The sequence below is a fragment of the Equus asinus genome, chromosome 9, assembly GCF_041296235.1.
Source record: "Equus asinus isolate D_3611 breed Donkey chromosome 9, EquAss-T2T_v2, whole genome shotgun sequence".
In the NCBI taxonomy this organism is placed as follows: domain Eukaryota; kingdom Metazoa; phylum Chordata; class Mammalia; order Perissodactyla; family Equidae; genus Equus; species Equus asinus.
In genome coordinates, this window is record NC_091798.1 from 65138836 (window position 1) to 65156190 (window position 17355).

The 17355-nt window shown below is 36.8% G+C and overlaps 1 protein-coding gene across 9 annotated transcripts in view; it reads right to left on the reverse strand.

Moving 5' to 3' along the window:
• Nucleotides 1-17355, reverse strand: part of FER (FER tyrosine kinase) — a 435477-nt gene that overhangs the window by 5689 nt on the left and 412433 nt on the right. For all 9 annotated transcript variants that reach the window (XR_011505916.1, XM_070517625.1, XM_014843218.3 and 6 more), the window contains one exon: nt 9577-9731. Coding sequence is in view for 8 of the 9 variants with exons in the window: in XM_070517625.1 (XP_070373726.1) it covers nt 9577-9731 (155 nt within the window). In the remaining variant the exon portion in view is untranslated. The remainder of the gene's footprint in view (nt 1-9576; nt 9732-17355) is intronic.

Sequence of the window (17355 nt, forward strand, 5' to 3'; positions counted from 1 at the left end):
GTAGCTTCCTGCCTTAACTCTGCCATTCCAGGATTTATAAATATCCCTCTTCTAAAAATATCTTTTTACTCAAAAAATGGCCTTTTCTCTTTCTTGAAAAAAGTAAAATGAGAATGAGAGTGGCTGCACTATGGTAACTGCTCTGACGCCAGAGTTTGGAGTGCAGTTGCTGATTATCATCTCCAGCTGTGTGAATCAGCTCACTTCTTCGTAGACAGTAATTATGGACATTCACTCTGCTGTGTGGTAGGAAGATTGGTTTTCTTGTCTGCATATCAACTCTTTCTATGTTTGGCACCCAATGATTTAATACTTTTCATGGAAGTCATTGCAAGTTTTACTAATTAATTTTTTAAGAAAGTACAAGGTACACAGAGTCTAATACCTTCTTTGTAAGATTAAATCTGGGCAGAGCTCAAGAGAGGCATGTTGTATATAAACCAAGATCATGCTGCAGAAGTGAAAGCTTATAACCTAACTCTATGACCTTGACCTTGGAACCTAGTTTTGCTGGATAATTTTTATTCTTTCTTTGCTTAATTATTTATCTGTTTTATTGAGGTATAATTCACATATAACATTATATTAGTTTCGGATGTACAATATGATGGTTTGATATTTGTATATATTGCAAAATGATCACCACAATGTCTAGTTAATATTTGTCATCACACATACTTATACATTTATTTTTCTTGTGATGAGAACTTTTAAGATTTACTCTCTTATAGCAACTTTCAAATATGCAATACTGTATTATTAACTATAATCACCATGCTGTGCATTACATCCCCAGGACTTATTTACTTCATAACTGGAAGTTTGTACTTTTGACCCCCTTTACCCACTTCATCAACCCCTACCTCTGGCAAGCATCAATCTGTTCTCTCTATCTATGAGCCTTCTTTTATTTTTTTTTTTAAGGTTTCACATATAAGAGAGATTATATGGTATTTGTCTTTCTCTGTGTGACTTATTTCACTTAGCATAATGCCCTCAAGGTCCATCCATGTTGTCACAAATGGCAAGATTTCATTCTTTTTTTATGGCTGAATAATATTCCATTGTTTGTTTGCACACACAGAGACATATATGAATATATACATACATACATATATATATATATATATATATACACACACACACACACACACACCATGATTTCTTTATCCATTCATCCATTGATGGACACTTAGGTTGCTTCCATATCTTGGCTATTGTAAATAATACTGCAATGAACATGGGGGTGCATATATCTCTTTAAGAGTGATTTCATTTCATTCAGATATACACCCAGAAATGGAACTGCTGGGTCTTATGGTAGTTCTATTTTTAACTTTTTGAGGAACGTCCATACTGTTTTCCATTGTGGGTGCAACGATTGACATTCCCACCAAAAGTGCACCAGGGTTTCCTTTCTCCACATCTTCGCTAACATTTATTTCTTATCTTTTTGATAATAGCTATTTTAACAGGTGTGAGGTGATATCTCATTGTGATTTCGATTGGCATTTTGCTGTTGATTAATGATGTCAAGCATCTTTTCATGTAACTGTTGGCCATCTGTATGTCTTCTTTGGAAAAATGTCTACTGAGATCCAATTGAATTGTTTGTTTTTTTGCTATTGAGTTATACGAGTTCTTCATATATTTTGGATAGTAACCTCTTATCAGATATACGATTTGCAAATATTTTCTCCCATTCAGTAAGTTGCCTTTTCATTTTGTTGATGGTTGCCTTTGCTGTATAGAAACTTTTAAATTTGATGTACAGTCATGTGTTGCTTAATGACAGTGATACATTCTGAGAAATGCATCATTAGGTGATTTCGTCATTGTGTGAACATCACAGAGTGTACTTAGAAAAACCTAGTTAGTATAGCCTACTACACACCTAAGTTATATGGTACTAATCTTATGGTACTACCATTGTATATGCAGTCCATCGTTGACAGAAATGTCATTATGCAGCACAAGACTGTAGTCTTACTTTATTTTTGCTTTTGTTGCCTTTGCTTTTGGTACCAGGTCCAAAAAATCATCGCCAAGACTGATGTCAAGGAGATTACTGCCTCTATTTTCTTTTAAGAGTTTTATGGTTTCAGGTCTTACAGTCAAGTCTTTAATCCATTTTGAGTTACTTTTTGCGTATGGCATAAGATAATGGTCCAGTTTCATTCTTTTGCATGTGGCTATCCAGTTTTCCTGACACCATTTATTGCAGAGAATTTGTATTCTCCTTCTTTTGGATGGAAAGTTGTGTGTGTTAGACCACCTGGTCTAAGGTATCATTTAAGGCCAATGTTTCCTTATTGATTTTCTATCTGGATGATCTATCCATTGATGAAAGTGGCATATTAAAGTCCCCTACTATTACTGTATTTCTGTCTATTTCCCCCTTTAGATCTGTTAATATTTGCTTTATAATATTTAGGTGCTCCTATGTTGGGTGCATAAATATTTACAAATGTTATATCTTCTTGTTGGACTGATTCTTTATCATTATGTGATGACCTTCTTTGTTCTGACTATACTTTGTTTTAAAGTCTATTTTGTCTGATATAAGTATAGCTACCCTAGCCTTCTTTTGTTTTCCATTTGCATGAAATATCTTTTTCCACATCTTCACTTTCAGTCTGTGTGTGGTCTTAAATTTGAAGTGAGTCTTTTGGGCAGCATATAGTTTTTTGTTTTTGTTTCTTTTATCTATTCAGCCACTCTATGTCTTTTGATTGAAGAACTTAATCCATTTACATTTAAAGTAATTATTGATAGATATGTAGTTACCGCCATTCTGTTAATTGTCTTCTGACTCTTTTGTAGTTCTTCTCTATTCCTTTATTCTTCTCTTGCTCTCTTCCTCTGTGATTTGATGACTTTCTTTAATGATATGCTTGGATTCCTTTCTCATTATCTTTTGTGTATCTCCTATAGGTTTTTGCTTTGTGATTACCACGAGGCTTATGTATAACAACTTATATTTATAAAAGTTGATTTTAAGTTGATAACAAGTTTGACCACATTCTAAAGCTCTACATTTTTATTCTCCCCCCCATGCTTTGTTTTTGATGTGACATTTTACATCTTCTTATCTGGTGCATCCCTTAACTGTTGTAATTATTTTTATGATGTTTGTCTTTTTTTTTTTTGAGGAAGATTAGCCCTGAGCTAACATCTACTGCCAATCCTCCTCTTTTTGCTGAGGAAGACTGGCCCTGAGCTAACATCTGTGCCCATCTTGCTCTACTTTACACATGGGACTCCTACCACAGCATGGCTTGCCAAGTGGTGCCATGTCCGCACTCAGGATCTGAACTGGTGAACCCCGGGCCGCCAAAGCGGAACGTGCAAACTTAACCACTGTGCCATTGGGTCAGACCCTATTACATTTGTCTTTTAACCCTCATACTAGCTTTATAAGTGATCAAGCCACTACCTTTACTATACATTTACCTTTACCAGTGAGATTTCAACTTTCATCTGTTTTCTTGTTCCTAATTAGCACCCTTTCTTTTCAGCTAAAGAAGTCCCTTTAACATTTCTTGTAAGGCCAGTTTAGTGGTGATGAACTCCTTTAGCTTTTGCTTGTCTGGAAAACTCTTTATCTCTCTTCCAATTCTGAATCATAACTTTGCTGGTTAGAGTATTCTTGGTTGGAAGTGTTTTTTTTCAGCATTTTGAATATAGCATGTTAATCTCTTCTGGACTGCAAGTTTTTTTTCCCCCGAGGAAGATTTGCCCTGAGCTAACATCTGTGCCAATTCTCCCCTATTTTGTAACTGGGTCACCACTACAGCATGGTTGACGAGTGGTGTAGGTCTGTGCCTGAGATCCAAACGTGCAAACCTGGGCCACCAAAGTGGAGTGTGCCACACTTAACCACAACACCACAAGGCCAGTCCCAGGACTTCAAGTTTTTGTTGAAAAATCTGCTAATAGTCTTATGGGGGTTCCCTTGTATGTAACAAGTTGTTTTTCCCTTTCTGCTTTTAATATTGTCTGCTTGTCTTCAACTTCTGACATTTATTTATCATGTGTCTTGCTGTGGGTCCCTTTGGGTTCTACTTATTTGGAACTCTCTTGGCTTCCTGGATCTGGATGTCAGTTTCCTTCCAAGGTTAGGGAAGTTTTCTGGCCCTTTATCTTCTATCTGTCTTCTGGGACACCTATATCGTGAATGTTAGTCCACTTGATGTTTTAACATAAGTCCCTTAAGTTATCTTTACTTTTTTGAATTCTTTTTTCTTTTTGCAGCTCTGATTGGGTAAGTACCACTGCCCTGTCTTTGACTTCACTGATCCTTACTTCTGCTTCATCTAGTTTGTTGTTGAATCCCTCTAGTGTAGTTTTCACCTCAGTTATTGTATTCTCTAGATCTGTGACTTCTATTTGGTACTTTCTTATATTTTCTATCTCTTTGTTGAAGTTTTCACTGTGTTCATCCATTCTTCTGTTGAGTTCAGTGAGTATCATGACTATTACTTTGAATTCTTTATCAGATAATAACTTATCTCTGTTTCATTTACGTTTTTGTCTGAGGTTTTATCTCGTTCTTTCATGTGTAACATATTCTCCTGCTTCTCCATTTTGCTTGACTCTCTGTGTTGGTTTCTATGCATTACATTAAAGAGCCTCGTCTCCCAGTCTTGAGGGAGTGGCCTTATGTAGGAGATGAACCTCATCATCCCACCCTGCCCTAACCCTTGGCTGTCTTTTAAACCTTTGCGATTGTCCATGCAGCCTATTTTATTTTCAATAGCTCCTTGTAGCTGAGCGTGTACCAAGACCTGTCAGTGTCCCAAAGGGGAGAATCTCAGTCAGCATCTAGTTTACAGGTTGATTGGAAGCCAGACCCTTAGGCAGCAACTTTTAAAGTTGCAAATATGTACAGTCCTGTGAGACTGCAAGTGCAAGCCCTGCTGGTCACCAGAGCCAGGTGGTCTAGAGGTGTTCCCCGGGCAGCAGTTCCAAAAACTGGCATTCCAGATGAGTGTATAAGCTCCTTTCTGGGAGATACTGGTCAGCTGTAGCAAGGAAGAAGGAAAGAACAAAGACGGCATCCACTGGCCTATGTTTACTAAGAGGAACTCCATAGGCCCCTAGATTTGGCTGAACCTGAAGCCTGACCTTCAGGCCAAAGTTCTAGGACAAAGAAATAGGTCTCTTTCAGTTTGCTGTTTATTCAGTGTCCTGGGAGTGGTAGCTAAGAACTCTGATTGTTACAGCCCTGTGGGACCCAGAAACACAAGCCACCCTTGCCACCAGAGGCAGGTAATCAACGGGCATTCCCTGGGGAGCAGCCACAAAAACAGGGGCATCAGATGCATACATAAGCTCCTTTCTGGGAAATACTGGTACCCACGAGCCTCCGATCCTGTAGGGTATCCCAGAAGGCCCCTATATGTGTGTTACATTAGAGGCCTTCCCCTCAGGCTGATGCTTTAAGATTAGCAAATAAGCTCCTTAAAGTGTGGGAACCTCTCAATCGGCTGCTTCTGCACTGGCCTCTGGGGTAGGTGAGTTCTCAGTTTGCTACAGCTATGTGGGTCTTGTGGACATGAGCCCTGTTGGTTTCTAAAGCTAGATGTTTTGAGGAATCATGTCCCAGGTGCAGGTCTTAAAAGCTGGGGTGCCTGATGTGGGGTTCAAAACCTTCATTTCTCAGGGAGAAGCTCTGCATTTTCAGTTCCCTCCTGATTGTGGGTTGCCGCATTGTGGGGGAGGTTTATAGTAAGATTGTGTCTCAGCCTCTCCTACTCACTTTGATGTAGATTTTTTTCTTATTTGCCCAATGAGTAGAAGTTACTCAGCTAGTTTTTAGGTTTTTTTTTCCCCAAGGAAGATTAGCCCTGAGCTAAAAGCTGCCGTCAATCCTCCTCTTTTTGCTGAGGAAGACTGGCCCTGAGCTAACAACTATGCCCATCTTCCTCTACTTTATATGTGGGATGCCTGCCACAGCCTGGCTTGAGAAGTGGTGTGTAGGTCCGTGCCTGGGATCTGAACCTGCAAACCCCATGCCGCTGAAGCAGAATGTGTGAACTTAACTGCTGCGCCACTGGGCCGGCCCCCAGGTGTTATTTTTTTCCAGAGGGAATTGTTCCATATGTAGCCATAGATTTGGTGAGTTGGTGGGAAGGAGTGAGTTCAGGATCTTCCTACGTTGCCACCTTGAACTGAAACCTTGCTGAATAATTTTAATGGGCTGAGTATCTTACAAGTGTACAGCATTTTGCTACTTTACCATCTCTCATTTGATCCTCACAATGCCCTTGCAGAGAAAAGGTATTATCGTTTTCATCTTTCAAATTAGAAAATGTGGGTGTAGAGAGGTAGATGGCTTGCCCAGGTCATGCAACTACTGACATAACTGGTTGGGACACCTGGTCCTGATGAGTGATCCAGGACTCTCTTCACTATAAATCCTGCTTCTGTCACATTTCAGAGCACTTAATTACATCACAGTAATTAAATTAGAGGATGTATAAGCCCAAATTCCCAGATGACAAATAAAAAAATTTCTTTTAATAATTGATAGATTATTTTATTTCTTAGCTGGAGATCAGTATCCTATTTGCCCTTTACAGACACAGTACCTTTGGCGACAGCTGTACTGAGGATGGTGGCAATACATCCTGAAGAGGCTGTGAAGTATGCTATGATTTTGCGTTTAAAAAAAGGAGGAGATACATACCAATAAATGCCTGAGAAGAATATAAGAATATGATAAGAGTACTGCCTCTAGGAAGGGGAATTATGCGGCCTGAGCCAGGCATGGGAGAGGGAGGGGCTTACATTTCATTGTAGGCCCTTTACTATTGCTTGATTTCTAAAATACTAAGTATATGAATCATCTTTTCAAAAACTGAACCACATTAACGACAAAATTATGATGAAAATAAGTGTAATTCTATGTCCCTAAGTCAAGTTTCAGAGAGGTTTCCTAGACTGAAGGTTTTTCCCACCTACCCTGACCCCTCACTTCATGGAGACTTGGGCAGTATTTTACCTACTCTGAGGCAAGAGTGATGAAAAGACCCTTGGAAATGAGGCAGCATCTTATCACCAATCATAAAACAATATTTGCATAAAACATGAAAAAAGCATAACAAGAAATAGCACTCTCATAAAATACTTATATTTCTCTTGTTAAAAAAATGCTAGGATTTAGAGCCAATCTTCAGTAATTTTAGTCTGTGAGAACTAAAACAACTTCTCAGGGTTGCTATGAGACTTGCAGACTCTCAGGAACTCCATCACTGGATTGGGTAATAAATACTCAAAACTTCTTTTTCATCTGCTGTTAAAATCTCTCCCTCTTTGTCATCTAAATTGTTCTGCATTTTATAAAGACTGCTAAAAAATGTCCATTACTGCTAATCAAAGGTCTTCATACCTGTATTTATTACTTAAAATGCTATAGGTCTGGCTCTTAGCAATATCTGGAATTAGAATTTTGATTTGTAAATACTTTAGCCAGCTTGAAAGCCAACTAAAACACTCTTTGATTGAAAGGCAGAATTTTACTTGGCATAATTGCTTAACAGTAAGAGGACTTTTAAAGGCAATATAATGAAGAGAACCTGGCAAACAGGTGCAAGGACAAATTCTAGATAGCTGGATTTTACCAGTAAGCCTTTGGTCCCCCAAGTCCAGTTCTAGCTCTGCTATAGAGATATCATAAGAATCACTAAGAAGGTGCTTAAAAATATTCTTTCATCTAAAGAAAACCTCTGTGTAAATACAAGGGTTACAATCCTCTCTTTCATCCTGTGATTGTTCTCCTTAGGAGTACAGCCTTAGAGTAACAACCGCCCCAGAGAAGAATCACTATGGAAAACAGCAGGGCTGCTGCTTCCTCTAGATTCTGAGGAATAGCGGAATCAGTTTGGGATTACTAGAAAAGTCACAAAAGCTTCTCTTGTTAACAAATGGAAATACAAACTAAGGGTGAGGATTAGTGTCTGTGGAGTGTTAAGTTAAAAATGTCCTTGTTGGGAACTAGAAGAGCTTAGTCAATTTCTCATAATGACAACTACCTACACTTATACATTCCATTGCATTGTTGGTATACAAAATACACAACAGATTCTGGTGTCTGGATCTGCCCCAACTAACTTCCAAACCAATTACATTCCAAAGTTTCATCTGGAAAACATTTGGTGGTTCCTCAAAAAGTTAAACATAGAATTACCATATGACTCCTAATGTACACACAGAATTATGTTAAACAGGGACTCAAACAAATCCTTGTACACAAATGTTCACAGCAGCACTATTCACAATAGCCAAGAGGTGAAACCTGCTCAAATATACATCAATGGATGAATGGATTAACAAGTTGTGATAAATACATGCAATGGAATATTATTCAGCCATAGGAAGGAATGAAGTACTGATACATACTACAACATGGATGCTAAGTGAAAGAAGCTATACACAAAAGGAAACACATTGTATGATTCCATTTATATGAAATATGCAGAACAGGTAAATCCATAACAATAAAACGCAGATATGTGGTTGCCAGTGGCTGAGGGCAGGGAGGAATGGGGAGTAACTTCTTAATGGGTATAGGGTTTTATTTTGGAGTGATGAAAACGTTTTGGAACTAGATAGAGTAGGAGTTGCACAACATTGTGAACTGTACTAAACGCCGCTGAATTGTTCACTTTAAAGTGGTTAATTTTACGTTACATGAATTTCACCTCAATTAAAACAAAAGCTTTATCTGTCTTTAGCCATTAAGTTAAGGCATTTATAAATGCTTTATTAATTCTTCATGATGAAGTAATTTTTCATTTTAAATAAAGAATCATTTTATGATATTTTTATTCAAAACATACTACACCTATTCATTAGCCCATAGTTCATATGCTTCTTTCCTTAATGAAAATGTAATTTCTAATTTTGCTTAAAGCACAATCTTTTTTTAAAAAATTCTTGAGCTGTTACCCATCTTGTTATGGCCCATTTCATCCCAACCACAGATACTGCAAGCTGTATTTATTTCCAATTACAATGACACATAAGAATTCAAGTGAAAAATATCCCTGCTGTTTCAAAATGTAACTCCCATCTCTCTCTTCCCGCAAGATTTATACAAGTTCCAGAGATGCTAAGGAACCACGTTGATTTTCAGAGTGAGAAACTACAGAATAGACTGACTTATTTTAGGAACCTAACATTAGATGAGATTATTGGACCAATTATAAGACATTCAAAAGAAATAGTCCAGAGCCACAGCAACACATATTCTGTGTATAATTTGACCATAAAAATAATAATATTTTTGGATAAAAACAAAAACTCCCTTAGATGCATTGTCATATTTAACAGGCTTCTAAGTGTATCCATCTTTTAAATCTAGTGATCTTACATATAGAAATCTGATCAATAAAGTCAATGAATTAAGTTTGTGCTCATGTTTAAGCGCAAAGTACAAACATTTACACATTTGTGTTGATCCTCAAATCATTCTAATTTTGGCTCTGCTTTACCCCTATAACTTTGCTTGTGAATGTTTGGTGTTAATGGAGTCGATTTTTACCACCAAAAAGAAATAGAGTCTATTCTTACCATAATTAAGAGCTTCTGGTGCTGTCCATTTAATGGGAATCTGCTTTAAGCCTGAGGATGAATATACTCCACCATCTTCTTGACGAGACATTCCAAAATCACTGATTTTCAGAACATTATTTTCACCTACCAGGCAGTTTCTTGCAGCAAGATCCCTAGGTTACAACAAGACATAGAAAACGCCTATTAAAGCAAATTGAAAGCTACTTTTACATTTATGACTTCCACAGTTTGCATTTTCACATTTGCAATGTGTTTATAATGAGGTTAAGAATGGTGTGATTTACCAGTCTTTCCTCATCTTTTCTGTCAAAGGTAAAAATCATCCATGAGAACATTTGCATATGGAATAGGCCACATGCTAATTTTCTATGCACCACATATCTTTCCATTTAAATAGATAAACACTGATTCTAGGGTTAAGAGAAAATCACAGAGGAGAGGCTAAGCAAACTTGGCATGATTTCTCCTTGACTGGCTTTCCTAGAGCAGCACTGCCCAACAGAACTTTGTGATGATGGAATGTTCTCTATCTGTGCTGTACAACAGATAGCCATTAGCCACATGTGACTATGTTGAACATGGCTATATGGCTTGTGTGATTGAAAAACTGCATTTTTTATTTTATTTACTTTTAGTTAATTAAATCTAAATGGCTACAAGACACTAGTAGCCACGGAGTAGCCTTTGGCAGTGGAGCCTTAGTGTTTCCCACAGGCCAGAGAACGGTTGAGGGGCCAGAGAGGCTGGCAACTCTTTTTCTGTTGCATCTTGGACAGACAAAACTCTACATGATGATTTGGTCCTGCCTCTCTTTCCCACCTCATTTGTTCCACTCTCTCCGTAATTTTCTATATTCCAGCTATATTGGGCTCCGTTTTATCCATAAACACAGGACAAGTCCCCTGAACTCGGCAGGCTTATGTCCACTGAAGGGCCCTTGCACTTAGCTGTTCCCTTTGTCTGGAGTGCTCTCCTTCGAGACCTTTGCATAGCTGGCTCCTCTTCCTTCATTCTTAGTTCAATTGTCCTCTCCTCAGAGAAGTCTGTCCTGACCACCCTTATCTGATAAGGAAGACAGCAGCAAATAGACCAAGTCTCTACTCTAATTTGAATGGGGAAGACATTCAATAATCAAATTCATATCTGTACATATAAGTGTTTATATATATATATATATGTACATACAAGGAGAAAGTGTACATATACACACCCGCACATACTCATGCAGAAAATCAGATAATACATCAAAGAGTGCTGAGTGTTACAAAGAAAAAAGTTGTATAAAGCAAAAAAGATTTACAGTGGAAATCCTATTTTAGATAGGCTGTTGGGGAAGATATCTTTGAGAATGTGATATTTGATCAACGACCTGAAGGAAGTTAAGGAGCAAGCCATGGGGATATCTAGGAGGACAGCATTCAAAGTAGAAGGAACAGTAGATACAAAGGCCCTGAAATTGATACATGCTTGGTATAATTCAAGGAACAGCAAGGAAGCTAGTATAGCTGGAGTGGAATGAGTGAGGTAGAGAATAGTAGATTTAATCAAAGAGTTAGCCAGGACCAAATGATGTATGGCCTTTTAATAGTAAGTTACTTGGATTTTATTCAGAGTGTGCTGGGAGGTTACTGGAGAGTTCTGCACACAGGAATGACATGATCTGACTTATGTTTTGAAGGATTATATGCTACTATGCGGAGAATGGACTGGCAGAACCAGAGAGACCAGTGAGGAGACTATTTCGGAAGTCTAAGGGGGGCGATGATAAACTGCACTAAGATGAAAGTGATGGAGGTGGTTAGAAGCTGTCAGATTCAGGCTATATTTTAAAAGTATAATCAATAGGATTTGCTGGTAGATTGGATGTGGAGTAGGAGAGAAAAGGAGTCACAGATGACCCCAAGATATTTTGGCCGAAGCAACTGGAAGAATGGAGCTGACATTTATTGAAATGGGGGATACTTGGGGGAGGATTAGATTCACAGTGTGGCAGAGACAGCTAGTTGCTTCCCAATATCCATTTCTTCCTCTTTTTTAGAAAAGAATCTCGATTTTAGCTGAATATAGTGCCATCCAGCTAAAAACTGCTATACTTCTCAACCTCCCCTGCACTAGATATTATCTAAGTCCTGGCCAATGAGATATAAGCAAAAGAGTTGTCTAGAATTTCTAGGAAGTTTTCTTTAAAAGAAAGGGGAAATAGTAAATTTGCTATAAGGGAATACAGAGAAATAGAGTTGTATCTAGAGGAGGGTTTCAGGTCAAAGAAATTTTTCCCCTTAATATGGGGGCTATTACATGCATATGTGCAGATAGTAATATTATACAGAGGGCAAAACTAATGCAGGAAGGAAAGCTGACAAGTGAAGGTGTGAAGCCCTCAAGAACGTAAGAGGTGATGGGATCCATCTGTGCTCTTCAGAGCGATATTCCCAGTGCCCAGCATAATACTTGGCACATAGTAGGTGCTCAATAAATACCACCGAATGAATATATATATACTATCTTACCCTAGGAGTGATCTCTGCTGAAGGTAGATTGTCTATTCTATGCATTTTCCTTTTTAATTCTTTTTTCCTGAGGAACAGTCAACAACTAGTTTCTTTCAACTGAGATGGTTTTATATATTTATCTTTGTAATGCATCTCTAAATATCAAACATGACTCAAGACTTCCAAAAAATTAAAGTCTAATTTACATGACTGGTCTTGTAACATAGGCTAGAAGTACCTTGAGCAACTGACTTATATCAACAATTGACTGGTGATGACAGTATGTCCTAAGGGTGTTAAATTAACCTTGGAATTGCTGAACATAATTAATGATCAGAGAAATAATATTTTTATATTCCAGTAGGGAACTTGGGTGGTAGTACCTAAAGACATCAGAAAGGAATGTGAAATTTTCTGCCCTACTAATTTGCTAAGATTGGCTTTACTCATTAGATCAAGTTTCACAATGGAGAACCTCAGGAGAAGCCCAAGGTTAAAATTAAATCTCTGACTCACTTTCCAGTCTTTAGATGTAGCATGAACACCCACTGGAAGAGTGAGAGACCCTGGTTTGTTGCTGGACAAAGTGGGAGACAGTGAAATACTGGTTCATTTATCTACTTATATTTATCTGTAGGAAGAAATTATATACTGGCTCAGGACTCCAAGTCCTACATATGGCAAAGCTGGCCAGAATAAATCCTAGCTCTGCCACTTATCATTTGTGTGGCCTTGCATATTAAGTTTCATTTTACTCATCTAAAAAATACGACCTAGCAGGGGTTAAATGAGCTAATGTTTGTAAAGTGCTGGCATACAATAATTGGCTCAAAATAAGTCTTAAGTAAGCTATCATCATCAGGATTATTTCTACTGTTTATGTATTACTGCTACTACTGCTACTACAAGAGGCCCTGGAACAGCACAGATAAATCACTTTTCAAAATAATTTTCTAAGAATATGTCATGATCACAAAGGAAAAGGGCCTGGCACCTGTAAACTCACGGATACAAAGAGGTAGCTTTGTAAAACATACTTCAAAAGTGGAGCTGAAATTATTATTTACCTGTTGAAAATTTTCACAATTAAAGTTACACAGAATTAGCTGAATGTTCATGGTGTCCACATTACTCTTTTGAATTACCAGTAGAATAAAAATCTTAAGGTCTTCATCTCTGCTGAGATTGGGTTCATTTGTCTTTGGAGATAATGAATTTCTCTACATGGTAGGCATATGAATTTTTCAGTCGATTACTGCCTTTCTATTTCTTTCTTGTGCCCAAAGGAAGATCCAGAAGGGTATTTGCGCTTGTTGACTGACTAACAATTAGACTGTATGCTATTTTCTGGAGTTAGATTTCAGGACTCCCCTCCCTTTACCCTCTATCCTCCTCTCCCAGGATGAGGGGGAAAAACACTGGTGCATACTTTCCTGAAAGAGTTATTAAACATTAAATCTATTGTTAGTAAATAAATAAAAGTGATCTGTTGCAGGAATTTTTGAGAGGTTCTGGATATATTTGACTCAAATAGGGAGATTCATCAATTTAATTAATGTTACATATATTTAAAAAAAATTTCTTTGAAGAGGAGAAGCAATATAGTTATTTCTTAAGTTCTGGATCCAGACTGTCTGTCTTCAAAATCTTCCTTCTGAGGTTCCCAATGGTACGGCAATGTAAGTCTATAATCCATGCCTCCTTGATTATAACTAAAATCTCTAGATGAAATACAAAAATAACTCCCTGAAGATTCCTCAAAGTAAAGAAACGCAGGTGGATTCTAGAGGACAGCAGTAACTTACAAAGCCGATTGCATGGGAATGAATTTCCTGCTTTGTAGTTTTCTCCTCATTTCTCTTGCAGTTTCCCCCGAATGTGGGCTCCAGTTATAGAGTAATATAAGGGAGGACGCATCAGTGTCTAAAACTCCAATAGAGGCCAGGGAGTGTGGAGAAAGAGCCAGAGAAGAGGATCATCTGGTTCCATGTTTGAACCTGTACAAGTCTGAGCCTAAGCCCTGAGACACACATATGAGGGGCAGATCTAAACACACTTAGAGAACTGAACTCGTATTTAAACCATGTCTCAGAGTAACCTCTGAATGTCACACACAGGACGCTCCCAAACACAGGCTTTGAGAAGTGAACTGTGATTTGAATCAGTGCAAGACAGAATTTGTGGTCTGAACCTAACTGGATCGAATGCCTGCTAAAACAAAACATCAATACTCTCCAGAGGAATATAACAGGAACTTAGAGCCTGCACAGTATAACATTCACAATATCAAAGGCACAATTCAAAACTGCTAAACATACAAAGAACAAGAAAAACATGATCAATTCTAAAGGGAAAAGCAATCAACAAATGTCAACACCATGATAACCAGGTAGAGAATAGCAATTATAAATACACTTCATGAAATAAAGGAAAACACAATTGAAATGAATGAAAAAGCAGATGTTCTCAGTAGAGGGAAGAAAAAATCTTGAAAAAATTACAGAAATGTTAAAACTTAAAAATAAAATAAAATATCTGAAACTAAAAATAAAAATCACTGCAAAGGCTCAATAGCATACTGGCGATGACAGAGAAAATGGTCAATAAGCTTGAAGAGAAATCATATAAAATATCCAAGCTAAGGAACACAAAGAAAGGAAAATAGACAAATGTGAGCAGAGCCTCAGGGACCTGTGGAATATCAAAGATTGAAAATACATGTTATTGGAGTCCCAGAAGTAGAGGACTAAGAGACTGGGGCAGAAAATTTGTTTGAATAAATAATGACTGAAAAATTCCCAAATTTAGTTGAAAGAAATAAATCTACATTTTGAAGAATCTTTGTGAACTCCAAACAGGATAAAAATCAAATTAAAAAACCCTACACATATGATAATCAAGCTGATGACACCCAAGGAAATGAAAAAGTCTTAAAAGCAGATAGAGAAAATGGCACATTATACACAGAGAACAATGATTAGAATCATTGCAGATTTCTCAAAAGAAATGATGGGGGAGCAGAAGCAGTGGAATAATATATTTTCTTTTGCTAAGACAGCAATTCTTTCCAAATTGATTTAATGTATTCCCAATCAAGATTCTGGCAGATGTCTTTGTTAACCCTGAATTCTGTGGTCGGCAAAAATATCCTATAGGAATAAAGGCAGAATAAAGACATTGCCAGAAGAAGGAAAACTAAGAGAATTCACTACCAGCAGACCCACTCTACCAGAAATGCCAGAAGTAGTATTTCAAGCTGAAGGGAAATGATATCTGACACATCAGGATAGAAGGAAGCACAGGATGGTACATATATGGGTAAATACAAAACACTATTTTTTTCCCCTCTTACGTTCTTTAAAAATATTACTGAATATGGAAAACAAATATAGCATTATCTAGTCATGTTTTCAATGTATGTAAATATTACATATGACAATTACCATATAAAGGTTGGGTGTGGGCAAAGGAACCTATATGGTTCCAAGTTTTCTATATTTTACATGAAGTGGTACAATATTAAGTCTAAATAGTCTATGGAAGGTTAGGCATATGTATTGCAATCTATAGAGCAACTATGAAAAAAATGATGTAAAGAGATATAGCCAAAAAGTCAAGAGATAAAATAAAATGGAATGCTAAAAAATATTCAAACATAAGATGGTCAAAGTATTAAATGTTTAAAATATCAGTATCAAGAATGAAAAATGGTCATTACTACTGATTCTACATTCATTGAAAGGATAATCAAAGGATAAGACTATTAAAAACTTTATGCCAACAAATTTCACAGCTTAGATGAATATATTTCTTGAAAATATAACAGTAAAATTGACACAAGCAGATACAGAAAATCTGAATAGTTCTATATCTACTAACAAAAATAAATGTGGTATCAAAAAATCTTTCTAAAAAGTAAACTCCAACTCAAATGGTTTCATTAGTAAGTTCTATCAAACATTCAAGGAGGAAATAACAATTATATTATGCAAACTTTTTAAAAAATAGAGGAGAGAAACTGCCTAACTCATTTTATGAGGCCAGTAGAACTCTAATACAAAACCTGACAAAGACATTATTAAAGAAATTACAGAAAAATACCCTTATGAAGACAGAGCCAAATATTTTTAACAAAATATTAGCAAATCAAATCCAATACTATATAAAAAAGATAACACATCATGACCAAGAATGGTTTACCCTAGTAATGCAAGGTTGGTTTAACATTTGAAAATTAATCAATATAATTCACTAGATTAACAAAATATAGGGGAAAAAACCATAACCATATGATCATTCTAACTGATGCAGAAAAAGCATTTGAGAACATTCAATATCCATTAATGATAAAATACTCAGCTAACTAGAAATATTAAGGAACGCCCTCAACTGACAAAGGGTATCTAAAAAAAATTCAACCACTAACATCATAGTTAATGGTGAGAGACAAAATTGCTTTCCCCTGAGATCAAAGCAAGGATACCTGCTTTCTTCTATTCAAAAGAACCTCTCTTCTCGAGGTCCTAGTCTTTGAAATAAGACATAAAAGAAAAAGCCAAAAAAAAAAAAAGGCACAAATACCAGAAAGGAAGTAAAACTACCTCTATTTGCACTATTTGCACATGACAATTTTTTTTACATAGAAAATCACATGCAATTTACATAACAAGAATTAGAACAAATAAATGAATTTAGCAAGTTTGCAAGATAACAAGTTAATACAAAAAAAATATTCTTGCGTGCTAGCAGCAAGCAGTTGGAAAATAAAATAAATTCCATTTCCAGTAATGCCAATAAAATACCTAAAAATAAGTCTAGCAAAGGACAACCCAGTCCTTTACAGTAAAAACTGCAATGTTTGACTGAGAAAAAATAATAAATAAATGGAAAGATATTCCAAGCTCATAAAGTGGAACACTCAATATTAATATGGCCATTCTTCCCAAATTAACCTGTAGACTTAATGCACTCTCAATCATTATTCTAGCTGATGTCTTTAAAATAGATATGGAAATGCAAAGGTTCCAGAATAAATCAAAATAATTTTACAAAAGAAGTACAAAGTTGAAGGACTTACTTAACGTGATGTAAAATCTCACTATAAAGCTACTGTCATTGATACAATTCAGTGAAGGGAAAAAGATATTATAGTTCAATAGAACAGAATAGAGGGTCCAGAAACAGATGCGCAAACGTGTGGTCAACCCGTTAAGACTGGAAGGTACCTGGTGCCACAGTGAGTACCTCCCAATCTCAATCAGTGGGCTGCTGACTCCTTCCTGGG